Source organism: Cibotium barometz, chromosome 38 (genome assembly GCF_041138505.1).
Source record: "Cibotium barometz isolate CiBa-2024 chromosome 38, ASM4113850v1, whole genome shotgun sequence".
In the NCBI taxonomy this organism is placed as follows: domain Eukaryota; kingdom Viridiplantae; phylum Streptophyta; class Polypodiopsida; order Cyatheales; family Cibotiaceae; genus Cibotium; species Cibotium barometz.
This window is the reverse complement of record NC_141083.1, coordinates 9579618-9604001: the sequence shown is the minus strand read 5'-3', so window position 1 is coordinate 9604001 and position 24384 is coordinate 9579618. Positions and strand designations below refer to the sequence as shown.

The following is a 24384-nucleotide window of genomic DNA, read 5'->3' as shown; positions in this document are numbered from 1 at the left end:
GTTTCCTCGAAACAAAATGCCACCACGAACAGCAAGAAACCTTGCTTGGCTACGAATTCTCACACAAGTGTGCAATGAACTCCAAGAATAGATGATGAGCTGCTGGACACACCACGCCCATAATCCCCAATAGTGGACGGAAAACACATCATGTCCCAAAAAGCCTCGAACAATAAACTCATAACAGATCCAGTTCATAATCTCTGCTACACAAAAGATAACCATGTCCTGCCAGATGTCTAATGCTTAGAACTCCGAATCATGGTTCCCATGCACCAGTAAGTGAAGCTGCAATCAGCCCCCTCTCCCGCCCACAAGCCTCCTCTGGCTGGAAGCACATGGGGGAAACTGCATGTATACTAGAGAAGTCCACCATCTAGGTCCCCCTGAGCCGGAAGTGCCCTGGGAGCCCTAGAAGTGGTGCTAGAAGAATCAGTATCACTGTTGTGTGTCGTGTATTTGCCCTTTCTCTGAGATGAAGCCTTGCCCTTGGTCTTTTCTTCTTCTTGGACAAACAATCCTTGGACAGATGTCCTCTCTTCCCGCAAGAGAAGTAACGACTCCGACCTTTCTTTTGAACAGAGGAAAGTGCCTAGTCAGAACTGTTGACAAACACCTTCAACTTACCCTGTGAAACAAGGATGGACTCTTCCTCCAAGAGTAGTAGGAAGCTAAGATAGTGCAGCCAACTGAGCAAAGGACAAAGCAGCACCCATAGCCAGTAACTGGTCATGGATAACCTTGGTCTTCATGAGGAAAGACTCCATGGAGCTGCCTGCAAGAAATAACAAACCGTAGAGTTGCCCTTGCAAGGTAACTGCCCTCATCGACGAATCTCGAGCAAAGAGATCCTCCAATTTAGACCATACCTGATGAGCACTGGTGAGAGTTTACACGGCTGGTGAGACCACCTCTGTGATGGTCCGCACAAGCACTGAATGCGCCTTCGAATCCAAATTCTCCCAGTCTTGTAATTCCGCAATGAATTTATCCTCTTGATCCTGAGTGCACCTCCTAGAGTTTTGAGGACGCTTGGGCTTCCTCTCAGTGCCTTGAACAATATCCCACAAACCCTTGTGGATAAACCAGATCCACATTTGAAGCTTCCAATGGGCATAGTTGGGTCCTTTCAACTTGTCATCCTTGTTCGTAGAGGGGGGAGCCATATCCACAGCAACAAAGAACACAAATCTCTGCTCTCCAAGACTCCTCTCAAGTGCTTTCCAATGAAGCGAGGCTCCAAAACCAATCAGCCCCCTCTCAAATCTGAGAGAGACAGAGGCTGGACAGCAGCAAAACAGTCCTAGAAACCACCGGGAACCTCCTACCGGAAGGATAGGGACTCGTGGAGGAAACATGTACAGCCACTTGTCTGGCAACACCACATGCAAGAAGCTCACCACAACTGATGCTGAAAACAGAAAACACAGCCAATAACTCCACAACCTGCCTCTGAAGAGCAAAACGCAGCCTGTAGGGCTGGCCGACAGCAGCAACAGGGCTGGCTGGACCAGAAAACGCAGCAAGTCAGTGAAACGCAGCCATTGTATATGCTGATCTGCAGCTAGAGAAGCTATGGAAGCAAAACACACAGCAGAATGTAAGACGGCAAGCAGTTTGCGGAAGGATAGAGCAGCCTGAACCTAAGCGAATGAGACCATGTTAGAGAATGCACAAGAGGAAGCATAAATTGAACAAGAGAGAGAGTAGAGAGAGCTTGTGGACAAGATCGCCTTTTATATTAGCATGAAGGCTTTACAATGGCAATTAGCCAGCAAGAGATGTTGAACTTGTGCAAAGGAATGGATGAATAAAGTGTACAATGGGAGGCCCTTCATATAGGGAGGCCAGAAGCTAGCCGACTGCATGATGAAGTTGGCCGACTAGCCCAAGACCAATAATCATGAGAAAAATAGGTAAAATTCCATAAAATAGGTACTGGCCAAATACAGTGAGATGCACTAATTCTAAGACAGTGCACCTACCATGAGATGAATACTTGTATATACATGTAACTCTAGGATTGCCAAAGAGTGACTTTTAAAGAATCAAAGTGTCCGCTCTCATGTTCTGTACTCTCTCTTGAATCGCCTTGTTGATTGTCTCTTTCTCATGTCATTGTGTAGTCTTATAAGCATAGTGTCTTGTAAGAAGTTGTAACTCCAAGTGGGGCAAGGGGAAAAATATCATGTACAAGCTTTGAGGGCCTTACTCTCCCCACAGAGATGCCGGATTAGGGGCAAGGGGAAAAATATCATGTACAAGCTTTGAGGGCCTTACTCTCCCCATAGAGATGCCGGATTATCCATATGCAACCATCATTAAACTATACATGGCTATCATGAAAAGAAGCCCCAAAATACCATGAATGTGTGTAAAGCACCTCTTCCCCTGAGGGTACTAATCCTCCCCATCACCACGGGTCTTCAAGATGCCATATGTGATAGGAAACTCAAGGTAAGCAAAAAATGCTTCCACATATACCATAAATCCAAAACACCGGTGAAATACAAACTCGGGTAGCTACTATAGAATAGTCAAGATAGCTTTAGGCACCATCCCAAGCACTATAAACATGTTGGGTAGCAACACTACAAGCAACCAAAACAAGGCGGGGCAGCACCAATAGAGCTAGTTACAAAAGGTACAGAATCTGGAACAGTAGGTACATGGTCTGGTACAATAGGTACATAGGCTAGTACAGCAAGTACAATGAGTGTACAATATGGAAAATTGGCTGGTACACTAAGTATAGTGGTTGTACAAGTACAATGGCAAGTACAACTGGTATATCATGAATGCCACCACAGAAAACCTAGAGAGGTAGACTATCCTTTTGTAGAGGAAAGTGAAGTTGTGTAAAGACTCTCTATAGAGTGTTGTAGACAAGAATGTGAGCAGCCAACATGGTAGAGGCTAGTTTGTAGCAAGAGCACCAAGAAATGAAGAGAGAGGGCTCCAATTTATAGATTTGGGACTCTCGTGGCAAGAAAAAGCTATCATGACAAGTGGAGAGCTGAGGTCACAAGTGTGAGACCATTTGTCTCACTTGATCCACAATCCTGCCACATGTCCTAATTTAAGAGATGGTCCCCCCAAAAACTTCATCTCTAAAAATATCTCAACTAGCTCCCTTGGCTTCACACCCAACTCCTTTTTCATGGAGTCAGTGTGTGGTCCACCATAGATTCAGCTTTTGTGGCTTCTATGAGCTTGTGAACCTGTGGGTTCTAATGTAAAAAAATCTTGCTGCATGATCTCTTTGCTTTTAGACGGCTGCCTAACCTTTGCATAATCAAGAACACGTGATGTAGGTGCATATCTGTCGTGCATAGATTCCGAGGCATGTGTATCACTTGAATTCGGCACTTCACCACGCCTTGCTTGGCTGCCCATAATGCCAAGTGCAATATTTATGCGGTGTCCAAGCCCAGAAGATCGTTTCCCCACTAATGAGAGGGAACCAGATACCAATGTAGTTCACCCAGTCGGGTGTGAGCACTAGTTAGGCACCGTCAATTATTAAATGGATACAGCACAAGACAAAGGCAATGTTGAAAATAAACAACTGCATAGTGGCCCCTGTATGAAGAGTAGCCGTTGTGGTGAGCACCGGTGCATACCTGGCAATTCAAAACGCTACGGCCGAAACCGGGGCGACCCCCCCTCCCCCCCCCCCCCCCCCCCCCCTCTCAATACCAAGTATATTATTGGAGAATTTAATTTTGCCATGACCAAAAGAAACGAATACATGTAACAAACAAGATTGTATGGCGGAGACCAATTCCATCGGTGTAGAGGCTTTCCAACAATCCCCACCTCTCACTGGAGAGAAGCAGCCACGAAGCTGGTGTTCCAACTCCCCAGACATGACACTGGTGTGCCCATACTCGTGCTTGGGCTGCAACCTCACGATGTGGAGTATGCTGAAAATGCAAAAGTGGCACCTAAGGTCACTCCTCCGCACAAATCCAAGCAGCACTGAAGTATGTTGGTGAAGTAGAGCGCATAGGACACAACAAGTCAATCATCACAGGCATCGTTGTGAGGATTACTGTTATTACTTAGTATTTCATCCACTTATCTGTGTATTTAAGACTGAAAGTAGACTCGAGAGACTTCAACACAGATGTTTGATTGATTGATTGAAACTGTGATACAACAGGCTCCTTATATAGGAGTCCAAGAGACACGAATGAAAAGACACATCCCATGACCAATAGTCATGACTCTAGGTGAAGAGACACATCCTTTGGACGAATAGCTGCAACCATTGGGTGAAGAGTTGCAACCCTAGAGTGAAGGGGTGTGACCAGTCGTCGAAGGAGTGTGGCTCTTGATGAAGAGGCATGTCTCTAGAGCGAATAGTCGTGACCATCCGAGTGTAGGGGTCCTCTGTAATCATGGCACTTCAGTATCTGTAACCATAAGGAGACTGTGTATAATGAACTAAGTCACAATCGTGACATTCCCTCCCATTTAAAATAAAACCCATGTGATTAAATGAGAGTCGGTCGTCTGCCAAAGAATTCTTGGAGGAGTTGAGGATATTGTTGCATTTCTTCATCTGTTTGCCAAGTAGAATCTGACTCATCCAAGTCCATCCACTTAACAAGAAATTCTGTAGTAATCTTCCGTCTTGTTTCTTTCTGACGAACGTCAAGAATCTTCTCAGGAACAAGAATAATGTGATCATCTTCAATCTCAGGAGCATAGAGTATCGCCATGTGAAAATTCGCCAAAAATTCAACCCATCGTCCTTGACGAGGATTCATCACTGGCTGAGTAAAGATGTAAGTCAAAGACTGATGATCTGTCTTAACCACTGAATCTGCACCAAGAAGATAATGCTTCCACGTTCTATAAGCATGAACAATTGCCAAAAATTCCTTGTCATAAACGGGATATCGCATTTGAATAGCTGAAAATTTATGACTATCAAAAGCAATAACACGATCATTCTGCATAAGAACGCCTCCAGATGCTCTATCCGAAGCATCTGTCATGACGTCAAACGGCTGAGTTGGATCCGCAATAGCCAAAACAGGCGTAGTTGTCAACGCATGCTTAAGATCATTAAAGCACTTTTCAGCTTCAAGTGACCATTGCAATTTATCTAACTTTGTAAGGGCCGTCAAAGGAGCAGCAATATCTGAGAACTTGTGAACCTTGGTGTGGTAAAAATTTGCTAATCCCAAGAAAGATCGCACATCTGAAATTGTAAGTGGCAAAGGCCAATCAACAATGACCTTTATCTTCTTAGGATCAACTGCAATACCATGTCCAGAGATGATGTGTCCAAGATATTCCACATGATCTTTGAAAAACTGACTCTTCTTCTTGTTGATGTACAAGACATTCGTACGGAGTACCTCGAAGACAATCTGCAAATGCTGCTTGTGATCTGCTAAAGTCTTACTGAAGACCAAAATGTCATCCAGATAAACGATGACAAACTTATCCAAGTAAGGACCAAAGATGTCATTCATCAAAGTCATGAAAGTAGCTGGGGCATTGGTTAACCCAAAAGGAATGACCAAAAATTCATAATGTCCATACTTTGTTCTGAAAGCTGTCTTATACTCATCTCCAATTCGAATCCTGATTTGATAATAGCCTGACTTCAGATCAATCTTCGAAAATACCTTCGCACCAAGCAACTGATCAAAGAGCTCATCGATGCGAGGCAAGGGAAACTTATTCTTGATTGTCTGCTTATTAAGGGCACGATAATCAATGCAAAGTCGCATAGATCCATCCTTCTTCTTGACCAATAAAACTGGAGCACCAAAAGGACTTTTGCTTGGACGTATATGACCTTTATCCAACAACTCGGCCAATTGTCTCTGAATTTCTTGAGATTCTGAATAAGAAACTCGATAAGGAGCTCGAACTGGCGGTGGTTGTCCAGGGATTAGATCAATCGTATGATCTACAGAACGTCGAGGAGGCAATGTCATTGGCAGCTCGTCAGGAAATAAATCCATATAAGGTTGAAAGAAGGGCTGCTGTAAATAAGAAATATCTGATGGCGAGGATTCCGATTGGTCAATTGTATTGTCTTTTGCTTCTCGCAACATAACTAAGGCAGAAGTGCTGTCGCGTTTACGCACTAAGCGTTTGACTTGCATAGCAGAAACCACAGTAATCGGCTTAGAATTAAACAGACCTCGTAATTCCATTTCTCGATGATTATGATAAAGTCGAATGGAATGATCTCGAAAGCTGATCAAAGGATCATACTCATATAACCAAGACTGTCCAAGAATCATGTCATAGTGTGACAAAGGCATAATAGAGAAATTCAGCTGATCTTGATAGTCCTGAATCTGAAAATGCAACTGCTGAATCCGTTTACTGCAATGCAAGAAAGAACCATCTGCAAGTTCCACTTGGAAAACTTCCGCACTCTGCTGAGTAGGTAATCGCAACTTGCTGACGAGAGTAGTTCCCACAAAATTAGTTGAGCATCCACTATCAACAAGAACATTGATAGGATGCTGGCCAATAAATCCCAATAAGCTCAAAACTTGATTGGAAAGGTTAACAGGCACTGAAGTATGGTTGTGGGCATTTAACATTAAAGCACTGACAACTTTAGAAACTCGCACTGCATGAACCACGTGCTTGCCTTTTTCTCGCGCAGAAGGATGATGATGTCCATGTTCACCTTCTGGGAAACATTCCATGTTGGAATTCTGGCGAGAATTACGCTTTGGGCACACATACCACCTGTGTGGTCCATTGCAAATTGTGCAAAGACCTGGAGGGTTGTCTTGAGAGGTTGAAGGTGCCGATGTAGAGGCTTGCTGACCTGCTGAGGTATCGCGGCGAAAATTGCGGCGATTGTTGGGTCGGCGACCTTGCCAGTTACGTCCTCGATTCCGATTGTTGTTGTTGGAAGAGGATCCTGTTTGTGAGGCTGCTGCCTGACCTGAAAATCTAGGCCGAAAGAGCTGTTGCCGAGTAGATTGCTGACCAGAGGATTGGGAATATTGAGACTCAGGTTGAGATAAATTTCCTCTGCGATTGTGCTGGGAGAAACGAGCACTGTTTGAGGACCGATTGCCGAAGAAGGATGTCCTGGGTTGTCGTCGTAGATCTCCAAGGCGCTCTACATAGGCAATGGCAGCATGTATGGTGAGAGGGTTAAACTTCTGCACATCTTCCTGTAAGTTGGGTTCAAGCCCATCGATGAAGCTGTGTAGCTTGTCAGCGGGTCTGAGGCTCTCAATTTCCAGAGTTAAACGTTGGAACTCTGTGATATACGCGGCTGAGGATCCTGTTTGCCTCAGGCAGCGGAGAGCAGACCGGGCATGGTAGTCCGCACTGGCAGGTTCAAAGGCCTTGCGGAGGGCGCGCCGGAATTTATCCCAAGTAGGAGTGTGCTCACCATATGCAACACGTCGTTGCCACCATAGAAGTGCTGTATCCTTGAGTAGTGAACTGGCTAAAGCCACCTTCTTGCTTTCGACCAAATCGGTATTGGTCAAATATACCTCCATTTTGAATATCCATTGGTCAAGCACGCGCTTGTCGCGGCGACCATTATAAGGGGCAGGCAGTTTGACATCGAGTTTCTTTTTTTGTGCAGCATTAAATATTTTATAAAGAAGTTGGAGTTCTGCATTGTTTACCTCGGCAGTTGGATATGGTTCATCTTCATTTTCTGCTACCGAAGTCTCTGAAGAAGATGGTTGTGGATCACTGGCTGGTGTGCGCGCTGGATGGGGCCGCTGCAACTGGTCGAGTCGTCTGCTGATGGTATAGAGACTTGTCGAAAAAGTCTGCTGAAGTGTCTCCATCTGCTCGCGTAATGATGTAATGGCCTGCATTTGCTCGTCTTGTTGCTGGCCCTCCTCCTCTGAGATAGATGGCATGTTGGAGCTGCTAGAGTGAGTAGCGCGGAGAAGTTGGTGAAATATGTGGTACTGCTGGAGGAGAGAGTGACAGTGAATCGTCTCCCAATTCTGCTAAGAAATTGGAGCCTAACTCCGAAGGCTCGTAGTCTTCCACCTCGTCGAGAGGAGGTGTCTCTGCAGGGGTTAATGGAGTGTAATCTGGCACAATGAGCTCGCTGTATACTCGAACCAAGGGCTGAAGCGAGATGATCCGGTTTACTGCATCCACACGGCACTCATCCAGGAAATATGCAAGATGTGGGTACCGTCCCAAAATAAACTCGTAATGAGTAAGATGGTGTGCTGGACACGTCAAGTAAATATGCCAGATCACCCACGCCTGTAACTGAGTGGCGTGGCGGACTGACGTATAATAAATAGTCCAGGGGACCTGGTACATGAACTGGAGCCGGAACAAGTTCGGGTTCGGGTAATGGGGCGGGCTCCGGTGTGGGTGTATCGGGTATTATAATTATTTCCGGGGCTGGGCGAGGATTTTCGGGCAAGATGGCTTCCGGGACCTCGTCTATGTACGAGATGTAAAGCTCTGGCTGATTGCTGTTGGGTTCCATTGGACGCCTGGTTGAGAAGATGAATGTGTGCCAGAGTGGAGAGAATTCCCTGGCGTGACAGCGTGGGAGAGGAGCGAACCTTCCCTGGAACAGCGTGCGAGAGGAGCGAATGGGCTGGCCGGCGGACTAATTCGTTGCGCTGGCCCCATATTCGCTTTGTTGTTTTTTTTTTTGACTTATCGAAAGGGCACGTGGGTTTAATAAAAAGGGCCGCCCAAGTTAATTAATGGGCTGGCCGGCTGGTAAGGTCGCCGTTTAGTAAACCCACGAAGGGCTGCGCTGGCTGAATTGTGGAACATAGCGCTTATGCACAGGCGGCCAAGAGGTGCACAGCCATGGGGAATAACGAAGAGGTGCCATGCGAAGAGGTGCCATCTCTTGGTGCCACCGTTCGTGTGAAGGGATGCGAACCCATGCACGAAAGGGCACAACCCGATGAAGAGGCACACGAAGGGCTACCAGCAAGAAATCTCTGCACACTCACCGGGTATGCCACACACACATCTGTGCATCTGTCTTCTATATGTGAATTGAGAAAGAAGGTTTAGGTTACCTCATACTCGTAGATGTAGGTTCCATCTTTCTTCTGCTTCCATACAACGCCGGGTAGAGGAGTAGAGCGGAGAGGGTGAGAGGCTCACAACCGTAGGCCCGGGAAAAAAATTTTGCTCTGATACCACTGTGAGGTTTACTGTTATTACTTAGTATTTCATCCACTTATCTGTGTATTTAAGACTGAAAGTAGACTCGAGAGACTTGAACACAGATGTTTGATTGATTGATTGAAACTGTGATACAACAGGCTCCTTATATAGGAGTCCAAGAGACACGAATGAAAAGACACATCCCATGACCAATAGTCATGACTCTAGGTGAAGAGACACATCCTTTGGACGAATAGCTGCAACCATTGGGTGAAGAGTTGCAACCCTAGAGTGAAGGGGTGTGACCAGTCTCGTCGAAGGAGTGTGGCTCTTGATGAAGAGGCATGTCTCTAGAGCGAATAGTCATGACCATCCGAGTGTAGGGGTCCTCTGTAATCATGTCACTTCAGTATCTGTAACCATAAGGAGACTGTGTATAATGAACTAAGTCACAATCGTGACAATCGTCGACGAGCACAAACAGGCCCATAGAAGGCTCGGAATAGCTCCAAACAACGAAACGCAGCCAAGGGGGCTCTCCAAGAATAGTAGCCTCTCGGCAGGTTATATTGCACACAAAATGACACAATTCATGATTCATATTACAAAAATAGTGTACTACTAACTGTGTACACAAAACACAATACAATTGTCGAGACTCACGGCTGAAGCACAGTGCCATAGTCTATTGTCTCTAGAATGCAGATACTAGAAAATAAACCATGTCTACATAAATATAGCTTGGGTAGAGGGCCCTAAAGGCTGAGCTGCACATGTGACATCCAAGGTTGAAGCCTACGGCGTTGCGCTAATCAATCAAAATCCATACTGAAGGAAACACTGGCCTCATTGTCATGAGCATCAGTCTCTGTGACCTCAACCTGCTCATTCTCCTTCTCTTGTTGCTGCTCCCACTCCACAAAAGGATCAACTTTTGCAATCACCCCCTTGCCCAACATACGCAAGTTGACACTTACACAAAAACCAAATCACGGGCTTTTTCTACACCAAGGCAGTTTCTCTTCTTTGATGCAATGTGACTATAGGAGCTCCAGAGTTGCTCCAAACAAGAGGAGCTCACAGCCTGGCTGAGAATGCAAATAGCCAATTGCTGTAACTCTGGTCCATTTGATCCAAAATCCTCCCACCACAAAGCTGCCCCAACCCGAGTCCAATCCTCATGTGCATCGGGGCAACCATACATGCCACGAAAAGATCTCTACTCTGCAAGTGAGTCTCTTATTTTGCGCCTTGCACTAGGCTTTGGCACCAATCTCTCTAAGATAATCCGCCAACCATTATTCACCTCTCGATCATTTTCTTGACCCTTGCCTTGAAACTCGGGGTCCAAAATGTGTGCTGCTGCATGCAAAGGAGAATGATATGCATTCCATCTTTTGACACAAAGATCCTGAACCATCTCATACTTGCTCTTGAGAGTGTCCTCCTCATCCTCGTCATCACTATCAAATTGCTCTTGCTCTTTAATGAGCTCTTTCAAATTCTCAATCATCTTGTCCATGGCCTCATACACTTTCCCAATGCATGGCTTCATGCCATCCACAAGCCTCAACAAATGCATTATAGGCTGCACCATTGCATCAATGCGACGCACATGCTCCCAAAACTCAAGATCTTCAGCATCATCTTTGCATTTCCACCCTCCAGTAGTAGAGGCTAATGGAGATGTAGTGAACTCATCACTAATGAAAACCTGCCTCAATGTGGCACTACATGTACTCAGCCGGCCCAACATCAGAAAGTTATATGCAAACCGTGTCTCCGAGTACTTCAAGAGCTGCTTACTTGATTTCTTATGAAACTCATGTAGTAAGAATTGATGATTCAACACAAAAGTGACCATGTGACTTGCCCTCTCAATGATGGGCGCGATCCAAGGCAACTTCCCTATATCCTTCAGCAAATTATTGAGGCAATGTGCCATGCAAAATGACACTGTCACATGTGGATACATCCCTTCAATAATGGCACCTGCTGCCTTGTTGGCGGCCTCGCCATCCACAACAAATCCCATAACAAGGTCACTACCAACAAACTCTATTGCCTCTGTCCACTCGAGTGCAAGCACATCAGCACTCTTCCCAGTCCCCAATGCATCATGCAATGAAATGAAATACATCTCTCCTCGAGAATAGGCCACTACCCCATGGATAGACCTCTTTCGTGTATCGCTCCATCCATCAACGATGAGAGACACTCCATTCTTTTTCCACACATGCTTTGTGTTCTCTGCACCTTGCTCTACAACACGCCTCTCTTTCTCAACAAGAGTCGTACGCAAGGTCTCTGAGGATGGGGGAGTGTAAGATGGACCATACTCGCCAATCTTCCTCACCATAACCTTGAAGTACTCAGATCTGGCAGCATCGAAGGCAATGTGATCATGAAAAAAGAAGCGAGCCACTGCCATATCAACATCCTCCTTTCTCTTGGGATCCCATTTCTGATCAAGGGTGCTCTGTCGACGTGCAGGAACTGTGGATGGCATGCAAAAGGACGCATGTGGTGTGGACGATGTATGGCTAGCTGATGCTGATGCAGAAGCTCTAGAGGCTCTACTACATGCCTCTGATACAGGTGGCCTGACAAATGCTGCGGGGTCAACTGCCACAGGACGTGCTGCCCTCCTTGCTGTAAAGAGAGATGCTTGTGCTGCAACCCGCTCTAAGAGCTCCGTCCTCTTCTCTTGGCTTACATTTGGGCAAAAATGCACCTCATGCCCACACTCATGGAGAAGGTGAGCTCTCACCTTGTTTGCCCCACTTGTTCGTGTGTATGGGCATAACTTGCAGCGCCATTGACGTGAACCTCCCCCGCTTCCTGGTCTCTGGGCATTCACCTCTTCCCACCAAGACCAATTTGAACCCTTGCCCCCAACACGGGCTACTGGTGCTCGCGAGGAAGAGGCCATTGTGATTGAACTTTGAGCTTTGAAGACTAGCCACTGATGGCACTGGGGCCTGGGGGCTAGGGGCTGGGCAGCTTAGATGGAGACTGGACTCTGGAGTAGTGAGCTGTGGGCAAGAACTTGTGTTGCAGCCTGCATTGCAATCACTGCACACTGCAGAGCAAAGATGGAGGAGCAGAGATGGAGGAGAGATTGAGAGCAAGTGTGCACAAGTGATAGCACAGATGGAGGAACCTAGAAAGTGCACAATAGCGCAGACCCGGACGGAGGAGAGTAGAGATGGAAGAGCAGAGGAGGAGGAGGCATAGGTGACGGGTCACAACAAAGACGGAGGAGTCTGTACTCCGGAGAGCACTCGATCGCACACAGCAGAGACGGAGGTGAGCAGAGATCGCTCAGCACTCGCACGACTGGGCCTTCTTTTTTACCCAAAAAAAAACATAAAATGAGGCGATCCCAACGCTCGTTCGTTTTTTTCCCTTCACGTCCCCAACAAATCGTCCCACATGTTTAAGGTGTCCCTTGATAGGGGATGGCCATCCCCTGGTGAGGGACGTGACATGGGACATCCCCCCTGCACAGGGACGCGTCCCCGTGTGAAAGGAAGGCCGGGACGGCGTTCCCCCGTCCCCAAGGCCTAGGACAGGCGTCCCCTGTGACACTGATTTTTTTACCCAAACTAAATTGTTAGAGAAGCATATGAGGATGGCCAACTTCCTCTCCATGTTTCATTTTCAAATCTTACACACCCCAAAAAAGAAGAACATAGTGGCAAATGCATTGTCAAGAAAGCTGTATGTAGCAGCTATCTCAATTGCCTCTCATGGGGACTTGACTGCCATGCGTGATTTGTACCATACAGATGCTCACTTTGCCACTATTTGGGCTGATTTGATGGCTAGTCATGCACGTGCCTCCTTTGTGATCAAAGAGTTATCTTATGAATGATAATTGCCTATGTGTGGTGTCTAACATGAGATAAAAGGTTTTCCATGAGTGCCATGCTCCTCCATATGCTCGTCATAAGAGGCATAATGCCTACTACGCACATGACTGAGTAGTATCTCTTTTGACCAAGTATGCGAAAGGACATAGAGACACATGTATGTGCATGTATCACTTGTCAAAGAGTGAAATTTGATAGACAAAAGGCACCAAGGTTGCTTCAGCCATTGCCAATTCCCACGCAGCCATGGGAAAGTATTACAATGGAATTCATTATGGATTTACCACGGACCTAACAGGGTAATGATACTATTTGGACAATTGTGGACAGGTTTAGCAAGCAAGCTCACTTCTTGCTAGTCAAGAAGACCATCAAAGCTGAGCATATGGTTAAGATATATCTTGCACAAGTGTTCAAACATCATGGAATGCTGAAGTCCATTGTAGGGAATAGAAATCCGAGGACCACAAGCCTCTTTTGGAGGCCTTGTTTGATAACATGGACACCAAGTTGGACTTCTTATCAACTTATCACCCTCAAACGGATGGGCTGCAAATTCAACCGTGTTGGATCTTTTGAAATGTTATGGGGCGGATCAAAATTCTTCTTGGGAGAATTATTTACCGCTTGTGGAAGTTGCATACAACATGTCACGTGCACGCCCGTGCCATGGCCTAATCCTCAGCATGAACAACATAATTCCTAATTAGGACAACATTTAGGGCATCATCATCATCATCATCATCATCATAAGCATCAGCATCAACATCATCAACATGTTAAGCACATGGAGGGCATGGGAACCTAGTCAACAGCCTGCAAGAAGGCTCAACAGTAGTCAGCAACAGCCAGCAGGGGACTCAGGCATGTAGGCAACCACCGGCATTCAATCGACCAATAGTGTGAGCAGGCATCAAATGAAGCGCAGCATTTAAAGGAATTTTTTCATGATTATTTGTCCAGAGCAGGCCGACCAGCTACCTCAGCATCTATATAAGCATAAGTCATCATTTGCATAAAGCATTCAGCATAATCACCATTTTGAAGGAGTACAAAGCAATAGAAGTATGTAGAAGGAGCTAGAGGTCACCCTAAGGGATAGACCAAGGGCCTAGCATATGTACAGACTCTTAAGTCACCTTTTTGTACCATAATAGAAGAAAACCCTCACATCAACTCTCTCTCTTCTTCTCTCTCCTCTGTCTTAATCATGTTTAATCAGCATCTTCTTCTTAATCAGGCTCAGGGCTGTGGATCAGTACAGCAAGGCTTCCGCGCATGCAAGACAACACAGTGCATGCATCTACGGGCAAGGTCCCATCTAAGATTGTTTATGGTAAGGTGTGAAGTTCAAGAACTATCTTTAGAGAGGAGTGATGCTAAATGGGTAGATGAAGAGTTCTTTAGAGATTGCCCACACTTGCTTCAGACATATTTGGATGCTTTTCAATTTGGACAACTCTTTAGAAGCCGGGAGGAATGTCATCATTTGGCCACTCAAATGGTCCACCCTTGCTTTCTCATTATGTGTATACACTGGACTAGCGTCCATGGCTATTATGTAGGGAATTGATGCCAGTCATTTGATACTGTGGATTTGGCTTTCCGCTGGGACTTGTGCCTGTGTACATGCCCGGAGGATTGGTGTTCCACTAGGTCTGATACCTCGTGTACTTGCTTGGAACATGTCTATTTTGGTATAGTCACATGAAAGGGGATTGTCCATACCAATGTTGCATTGCATAGCATCTTTATGTGCTTGCCTGAATTGAATTTGCATGTAGTTTTCATGCTTGCTTGACCACTGTGTAGTTCTGGATTAGGAGAAGCCCGCTTGTGAACCGTGTGTGTAAAACTATCTTCTGGCATGGTTGTGTTATGTGCTATGTGTTATGTGGCATGTGGCATGTGGCATGTGGCAAGTGGCATGTGGCAAGTGGCAAGTGGTAAGTATTGGTCAAAGTTGAGCCTTAGGATCTAGTACTAATTTATAAGTGAGTGTATACACACTTTATTAAGTTTTGGGCGACCAAAGCTCACTTATAAATTATGACTTGCCTTGTGTTCGCACACACTAATGTCCCAAGGTGGACAAAGCTCAATGTCCACCGCCCTGACCTTATCCCCTTTGTTCAAAGAGAGCAATCAGCCATGTGTCTTTCCTAGCTTGGACCCCAACTTACTTTCCCTCTCTGCCTGACACCCAGGGTGGACACGTCATCATCTCTCTCTCTTTTCCTTTCTAGAGGTTGGCGCCCTCTTCATGAGGCCTTATGGCTATATTTTTCTAAACTTTCTCTTTCCCTACACCATATCCAAGCTTGTTTGAGTGTTTCCCAAGTATCTAGGGTTGTTTCCAGGTCCTTTTATTTGCTGTGATTTCTGATCTATTGGCTGAAAACCCTAATTTCAGCCTTCCTTTCTGAAGTTGAACCATAGGGGAAACTTTCCCAAGGTTCCCTGCAACCACTTGGAGACTTTTGTCGCAAAGGATCGCGACAAATTGAAGACTTTAGCATTCCAGACACTTCCATCGTGAAGACTACCGTTGACATCGACTCTACTTGCAATTGGTAAGCTTTAATGATCAATTATGGAAGCAAGTAGCAAGAGGGAGGAGCAAGACTCCATGTTCTTATACCCTATGTAGCGTTCTCTTGTCGTACATGCTCTCCTGAAGATTGTTTCTACCATGTGTGGGTTGAACAATAGAGAGCAGATGGTAAGGAACATGGGCGCTTGAGAGGGTAGTGTCGGTTACAAATCTTCACCCGACAACCGTATTGTATTCGTATGCCTTGGTCTAGAAATCTGGTCAAAAATGTCCATGACACTATGTACTTAATTCTCCCAAGATCAATATTTTTTTTTTATTTATTTATTTTGGGGGGGGAGGGGGGAGGGGGTTCTGTGGGAGGAGGGGAGGCGTTCCAGCTCATTGTGCACATCTTCATCGACAACCATATTGCAATATTGTATTCATATGCATTGGTATGGAAATCTGGCCAGAAATGTCCATGACACTATGTACTTGATTCTCCCAAGATTAATAAATATTATTTGGGGAGGGGGGGTGTGGGGGGCAATTGTGCGTCTCTTGTCAATTGGGCAAATTACATTTTGTATTGTGCTTGTTGTCCATTAAATCTTAGTGTCTTTAAGTGTATTGATTAGCATTGTATTCAACCAAATATTCCACACCGATTGGTGGAATTACAATGATTCTCTCCAAGTTTGATTAGGTATATTCTTCAAGGTGGTGACCAAGTCGTCATACTTCTCAAGCATGCTTTTGAGAAGCACAGCCATGGCATCTGGAGATTTGACTACGGCTAGTTGAGTCATGAGACTCCTCATTTTGTTGACATGTGCAGCAAGTGACACTATTGTCTTCAATTGTAACTCAGCAAAAGTAATTTCAAAGAAAGCTTTGATTTTTAGCACTAGCACCAAAAAGCATATCAAGTTTAGCCTAAGCTTCAGCAAGTGATTCAAGATCAAATATGTGTGCAAATAGTCATCACCTAAGCCAAGAGCAATGATGGTATATTCCCTCTCAGCTCTGAGGAGTTCTTGTTGTATTCTCGCTTCTTCTACAATGGTTGTACCATCATCGGAGGAAGAGTCAGAGGAAGAGGCTGTATGGTAGTGCTCTTCACCAATCTCCACAGATTTTCTTTCATCAAATGAAACTTTATCTTCATTTGCCAAGTGTGGAAACCTTGGCCATTAAACTTGTCTATGAACATGTGAGAGCTCATAGTTGCAGAGAAAATAAAAGATTTTCACTTCATGCCTGGCAAAAATTAGGGTTTCCAAGAAATTAGGGCATTCTAGAAATGATGATATAGGAAGTTGTAGCAACACTTTAATGCTTCATTTATGCCCTCAATTTTGAAAAACGATGAAGTAGTTAAGATTAATTGCCTGATTAAGCAAGATTTTGCAAAAAATCAAAAAGCTCCAAATTTGCTTTGTTCCTTCTAATTAGTTAGTTTATTGAGCTTGCTGACGTGATGAAGTAGCTTTTGATAACGAGTTGCTCTCAGCAGCACACAAGTGGCGGGTGTGGCAGCACTTAGAGATGTAGGTGTAGCATCAGGTGACAAGCCAGATTGTGACCTCAACAGCACCACCAACAGCAACGTCAAATGTTCAGAGCAACAACTTCAGATGGACAGGTGGCAATAAAGGTGAGGTTGTCATCATTGGAACATGTTGGTCAACAACAGTAGTCGTCGCTCGCTAGTGGGCCACCATGGATGGGGCATCATAAGGGTGGCGGGTGGCGTAGGCGGGCAACGCTGGCGACGCACACTGCAGTGTAGACGTATGGTTGGAGAACGAGCAGAGGCAGCAATAACTGTGATGGGCTAACGATGAGTAGATGGTCGCGTAGCACTACGGAGGTGGACATAAGTGGTCCTGGTCGATGGGTAGAGGTGGCTTTGATACCAAATGTTGAATCTAGGGTTAGGGTTTACAGCACAGAGAGACCATGGTGGATGGAAAATATCCATAGTGTGTAGAGAGAAAGAAAGAAAGAAAGAGTTATTAAACGTCTTCAAAAGACCCAGTGGGTCTATGAGACCAAAAGTGATACAATAGTGTCCATGTAATCTCATCATGGTACAAAGAAAACAAAGACTAGAGCTATGAGCTGGACTCAAGGAAGTACATGCACCTTATAAGTACAAAGGTTGCCCCAATGACATCACTGCTTATGTCAAACACACAAATAATATCTAGATATTAAGCTAGCCCCTCCTAACACTGGATTCACAAACACACAAACATAAGTGGCTGTTTACTCCTTTGTAAGAGAATGTTCACAAACACACACAAACAAACACATAGGCAAGACCTTGATCCCAACATTTGCATCCAATGCAAAGGCCCACATTCCGTCCTCGTCGTGCCAACCCAAAGACCTCCAAGAAAACCTGCTGACAATGACCAACTCTTGCCTGATCCAACACTTTCTGTTTGTTTGACAGTCTATGATGAAACACTACAGATCGCTAAGTATTCTTTAGTAGCCCACGGGAAGAACACTCTAGAGAATGGCCCGGTAAAAATCCACTATCCACACTCCAATCACTATTGCATCGACTTGGATGGATCAGAATACCTACTTACATCGACTCCAATGCACCATGAAGCATAGTCACCAAAAATGTTTCGGGGTTTTTGACGTTTCGGAATTTTTGAGGTTTCAGGGCAAAACGTTTCGGCCTTTGGCTAAGAAACACCAAGGTTTCGGATTTTTTTCTATATAATTTTGCATTGCTAAAAGTTCCAAAAAATAGAAACTTTTAACTTTGAGAAACTTTTTTTTTTTTGAGAAACCAAAAAAATCTCGAGTTTTTGAAACGTTTCAAAATGTTTTGGGGTTTCGGGGTTTCTCACTCCAGAAACACGTTTTCATGTGACTATGCCATGAAGGAAGAAAGCAGAACCTTGAACAATACTTCGCAGAAGAGATGCACCAAATCTGTCTTCACCGTGGAATCATCATATTTGTCCTCTTCTGGTGCCTCCTATCAGAATGCGCAGCGGAAGACTAACACACGTAGGAGACGCATCACCATCGAGCACCACGAACACCCCCAACGGGCACTGCAGCATCCCTCCACCGGGCTCCCATCTCCCGGTGAGCTGCCTCCCAAAACACCGGCCGGAGGAGATGACTACGACAAGGTGCCACTCTAGCCTATATATGGCTCTTCAACTTCCCATGCTTCCACTTATAGGATAATCCAAGGCACCTTCTAGCCATAGATCACACGCTCGAAATCGCCAACCTTCCAACACCTCCATGTCATCACATACTAAAATATTCCACCGAATGCAAACAGCAGGTGTGAGAAGAGTCCTCCTGAACGATCCCAAATATTGAAGTAACCGCCACTGAAGCCAAAGATTCTCCACCTAGTGCAAGTGGCAATTGCGAAGACTCTCCCTCGAGAGATTTGGCCTGAAAATGTCATGTGGCCTGATGCAATGAAGCACCCTTCATGTGTGCTCAACCCGAGAAATGGAAAAAGCTCAAACGTGCAAACATACATCTCCTTCACACTCATTCTCTAGTTCTCTAAAGCCTCCTCCAACTATAGAACATACTCCCGTCCAAGATCACTCTGGTAGAGAACACTCTTGAGCTAAACTCGGGCCACCTATGAAACTCTACATATGGACCACCATCCTTGGCTTCTAGAAGCCCCACATGCCTACCAATGAATAAATCATACATCAACACTATAACTAACAGGACCTCTAAGCACTACTATGCTCAGACCAACATTTCCCTACTTGTTGGGCACCAATTCTTGGTCCTCCCTGCGGACACCTCCCTGTGGAACATACTTCAGATAATACACCCTGCCATATAATAAAGAAAACACTCCATCCTCCGTTTGACCAACCACTGATAAATAAAGCTGTCTCCGATGAAATCTCATCTTCTGGCCAACCTCATGGTGGAGACATATCCACTAACATGTCCTATTGTGGTGCTATTTGTGTAAAAATCACCTCCGTTGGTGAAGAAAGTGAAGACTCTTCAACCAACGCTTCCGATGGCTTTGAAGAATCCTCTCGGGGAACCTACTTCTTAGCCACTATTGCAAGACAGAAACGCTACGATAGAGCCTGGAACTCCTTGGACCAATTTTCACACTCTGGATATGCCTCAATAAATGACAACATTGACGTCGCTCCCTCACTGGAAGGGACCTTACTTGTAGTGTGTTCGAAACTCTCTCCTGTTTGACTGTCCATACCTTTGTACTGCTAGTGACAACTGTCTTGAGAGCTTGGATGCTTGCTCTTGTGAAACTCTTCCCTGCTGTAGCCATGGCAATGATGCCTCTCTAGACTATAATCATGGCAATGCCTACTCTTGCAACACCTCTCTAGATTGTAGTCAAAAAGATGTCTATTTGCATAACAATATCAAGAAGAATACTCACGACAATGGACATGGTGACCTTGCGAATGTCCCTCATGCTGACTATCATGGCGACTTTGGTGTCGACTTTTTGTGTCCATGTGAACCAATAAACAGTGATCATAGAGGGATGGCAAGGGCTGCAGCCCTTCACTCTGAGGAAAAACGGGTTGGGCTGGGAACACCAATTTTCACAACCCCAGAGAACCCAAACATATTGATTTTTTCCAACCTCAACTTGTGCACTCTTGGAAGTTGGAACCAGGGCTCTACCCTAACCAAGCATCCAATACACAAGAGTGATGAAAAGAAAAAAATTGGCAATTCTCCCTAGGCTTTGATACCAACTGTAGAACACTCGTGTCTACGTAGCAATTCTTAGGGAAAGTCAATGTTAAAGGAGATTTATCCTTAAAATCAAAATGTTTTCTTTTCCTTGTTTGGGAAGAGGGGGAGGGGCGTGGGGTGGGTGTGTGGGGGTGTGGGGGTGGGACTACTGCAAAAAAAGGTGCCAGGTACATGCAGCTTCTAAGCGGCCCAATTGTCTACCAGTCCAGGAGATCAAAAAGCTCTTACAACAATCTTTTGCACAGTGTCTGCAATGTACTAATGCTATGTGATAGTATTACTTTGTTTAAAGTGAGAAAAAATGCAATACTTTCGCTACAAAATAGGAAGAAAGAAACTCACCTCTGGATTGTTGTACCATGAAAGGTGTTCAAATATCAAAAACATGGAAAGAGCAACAGCAAAGAGCACAAAGGTGCCTGCTATGGCCACAGCAGCTGTATGGACTTCACTCGAAGATACGGCTACTCTCACAGGGCTGCCAATCATACCCAAGAGACTGACGAGCAGATCCAACTCTGTATCTCCTGGCATTAACTAACAGCACAATGTAATAGAGTGATTATTCATAGTTACCACACACGTTTGCACGTATGTATGCATGTAAAGCATGTATGTGTATATATGCATCTAAGCAATTATGCATGCATAGATGGATAGATAGATAGAGAGACAAAGAGAGAGTTATTAGCATCTACGGATGGCCACAGGGGCCTATGAGACCAAAATAGTACAATGTGTACAATGTGACAATGCTTAATCAATAGGATCCTATTTAAATAAATGCATACAGCCATTGTTAAATGCAATACGGTATCAATACACCACAACACCATGCCACATCATCATCAACATGTACAAGCATTAGCTATAAGCTTATTTGCAAGCTAAGCACAAAAATAACCTGCAGATAGGTGTGAATAATGGGCCAGGTCACAAATGTATGCTTTGTGGCAGGTTACAATTCGACTAAACGAGATAACTATTCAATTTTATACATCTTAAGGATGGCCCATGCTTTGCCATCGACCATCATCATTTATTTTTTGTGATATCTTTGTATGTGTGTGACGCACACACATATATATACACACATGCATGCATAGATACATTCTTTGTATGTATGTATGTATGTGTGTATGCATGTATGCATGCATTTTGCCTTGTCCATGTTTTTTGGATGTACATAGACCTGTGGGATTTTCACGGGCAAAATTAGATGTTTTCCCCATCATGTAAATCGGGTTAGATGGGTAAAGGTTTCATTTGCTAAGTAAGAAGCCTGGTTTTTTCTCTTAGAATACTATGCTTTTCTAATAAGAAGAAATATATGCTGTCTACACATACCTTGAATTTCTACAACTGCGAAATTGAAAGAAACTTCAAAACCAAGGTCTTCAATCTCTCCAGCTGACTTCAAATTTTGCGTTCTTAGCAAGTACTTCATTCAAGCGTACATATGCCGTCGAATATTTGTCGACGACGGCGACCGGATCCCGCGATCCTCACGTCATTTATTTGTAGGTTTTTTTTTTTTTAAGAAATAGCACTGATCGATTACTACACAAATCAGTGTACACTCTTATATTTGAAGCCCATATTAGGCTTCAAGGCCCCTTTAGGCTTAAAAGGATGCCTAAAAATTTACTAAACGTTGCAACTATGAAGTCTCAAATAATTACCAAAGCATCGTATTGAAGCCCAAGAACAACAACAATTAACTAGAGATTGCGTTGATATCACTGTTAAAACCCTAAGATTTCTCTAGATAATAAACATGCATAAATTAGGCATAAACTCTACCACCCAACCACCCCCGAGCCCAAGGGTTGCACACATGAAATATAATGGAGTACCACATACCTTAACCTTAGTATCCCATACCACCAAAAGGTATAACTCCAATACAACAGCACTTAGCTCTATAGTGAAATGGCAAGAATGTAGATACAATCCTCTACACAAGAGAACCTCCCTTGAGTGTGCCCCATGTCCCTATTATATAGGAGGGCCCTCAAGTGACTCTTGACTCTCCATTTCCCATGTATGACCCTTGGATGCCTGACCCTAACCTTAACCCATAAGGTTAGTTCTAACCCATGCTCCACTAGAGCTTGTTCCCATGCTCCCATGCTCACAAGCCTAATGTGGGTTAGCCTCTTAGAATATGCACATATAATGTGTACATAACACCTAGGGATAAGAAACTTATTCTTAATTGTTAATTGATTCAATCCTCGGTAGTCAATACAAAGTCTTAACATTCCATCTTTCTTCTTGTCATCCTCACATAAGGATGTTGCATCAGGGCGCTTCCCAAAGACAATGTACACAATGATGATGTATTGAGTCATAGTGATGAGTTTGCAGAGTCATCCTCACATAAGGATGTTGCATCAGGGCGCAGAATGACTATGTTGAGTCCTCCTTGCTTAGGATGGACAATATGCAAGATGCACTTGGTATGGATACACATGACATGTTGCCATCTTGGTATGGACAATATGCAAGATGTACTTGGTATGAATAAACAAGACATGTTGCCATCTTATAAGGCCTTGCAGCAGGATGTGCAACAAGATTTAGGTCATGATGTCTCGCAGGGCACCCATGCATTGCTTTGGTATGTAGAGACTGTGCAGAGTCTAGGACAAAGTGAACATACGGACATTAGACTCTGCTCCAAGGATTTTTCCCTTCTACAGCATTATAAGAGACGGGTCTAGACTCTAGCCAAGCATTTGTTCAGGTCCAAATCCAAATCACTCTCTTTACCATGAGGATTATCTCATGGAATGTGTAGGGTCTAGGGAGGCTTCCCACGCACAGTAGGAAGCTCCTTGTTAAGGATCAACTCCACCCTGCCATTTTTGGTAGACCTATGAATGTGTTGCTTCTACAAGAGCACAAATTTTAGTGTGGTAAAACTGGTAAGATCCTCTTTGGACACACTTTTTGGTCTGGTGCACAAGGGACCAAAGGTGGTGGGGTATGCATCTCACTGTCAGCATCACTTTTGCTTCATGTTATTGGGAGTGTGATTTTTGAGGGAGCTTGGTGGAGGGAGCTTTTCTTGGTTGTCCTCTCTCTTTACTTGAACTATCTCTCTCTAACTATTGCCGCTGCCATCTCCACCCACCACCGCCCAACCCAGCCTATCCCAGCCCAGCCCGCCCTCCCTCTCTCTCCTCTCCACCCTCTTCCCCAATGACGCTCTCTCCTTCTCTCACACTCCCTCTCTCTCTCTATCCTTCTCTCACACTCCCTCCCCCTACCTCCCTTCTCTCTCCCACCCTCCCTCTCTCCCACACTACCCTCTCTCTCTTTCTCCCATCCTCTTCCTTGCCTTTCACTCTCCCACCCTCCCTCTCTCTCTCTCTCTCCTTGTCCCACCCTCTTCCTTGCCTTTCACTCTCCCACCCTCCCTCTCTCTCTCTCTCTCCTTGTCCCACCCTCCCTATACATAACCTCTTCATCCAGATGTTATTACATGTGGATGTTATTACATGTGGATGTGATTACATGGTACTCTATGCCCTTTGCACATGACTTTATAGTATTTAAAGCTTTTGCATGTGACGGCATATCTTTGCATGTGAGTACAATTAACAAGGTGAATAATTTCAAGATTATTACATATAAGCTATCTACAATGCCTTGTGTAAGAAGCAATGAAGAATGTAAATTTATTAGGGTCAATAATTTTTCAATTATTGACAAAGATCGTGGCCTAATTCTTTGAGAGGAAGAGGGAGTGAGAGTGAGAGAGTGAGAGAGATAAGAACATGATGCTGCTATTCAAAACATACAATAAACCTAAAATCTAATATAATTAACCATAACAACAACAAGTCCACAATTAATACAAAAGACATGGCGATCTAGAGTTGAAGCCGCTTTATTCCAAAAAAATGTTATTACATGGGCTACTGTAATCTAACATTGTTTAAAATTGAAAACATACTATAACTACCTACGGATCCTACACCTATACACTCTTTTGTGCTACTTTATTCTTCAACTCCTCCCATAAGGACTCCTCTGCCTCTTCTACAATATATCAAAAACTTCGCCAAGTACCGATGGTGCTTCCAA

The 24384-nt window shown here is 44.6% G+C and overlaps 2 protein-coding genes and 1 pseudogene across 4 annotated transcripts in view; all 3 read right to left on the bottom strand.

Moving 5' to 3' along the window:
• The window catches only part of LOC147616319 (protein LAZ1-like), a 71098-nt gene extending 49241 nt beyond the window's left edge, over positions 1 to 21857 (bottom strand). For 2 of the 3 annotated variants that reach the window (XM_086777386.1, XM_086777388.1), the window contains exons 1-2: positions 21637 to 21853; positions 20632 to 20816 (exon numbers count right to left, since the gene is read on the bottom strand). In XM_086777386.1, coding sequence (XP_086633512.1) covers positions 20632 to 20816; positions 21637 to 21736 — 285 coding nt within the window. In that variant the 5' untranslated portion in view covers positions 21737 to 21853. Of the gene's footprint in view, positions 1 to 20631; positions 20827 to 21636 lie in introns of all 3 variants that reach the window. The other variant, XM_086777387.1, reaches the window with a different exon arrangement.
• On the bottom strand, positions 7891 to 8735 carry LOC147616321 (uncharacterized; annotated as a pseudogene).
• On the bottom strand, positions 10337 to 12049 carry LOC147616320 (uncharacterized). The gene has a single exon (XM_086777008.1). The coding sequence runs from the start codon at positions 12047 to 12049 to the stop codon at positions 10337 to 10339; it is 1713 nt and encodes a 570-aa protein (XP_086633134.1).
• Positions 21858 to 24384: the final 2527 nt, after the last annotated feature.

Bases quoted from the DNA above. Each gene is read 5' to 3' on its own strand.
- LOC147616320 (XM_086777008.1), bottom strand. From the start codon at position 12,049: ATGGCCTCTTCCTCGCGAGCACCAGTAGCCCGTGTTGGGGGCAAGGGT.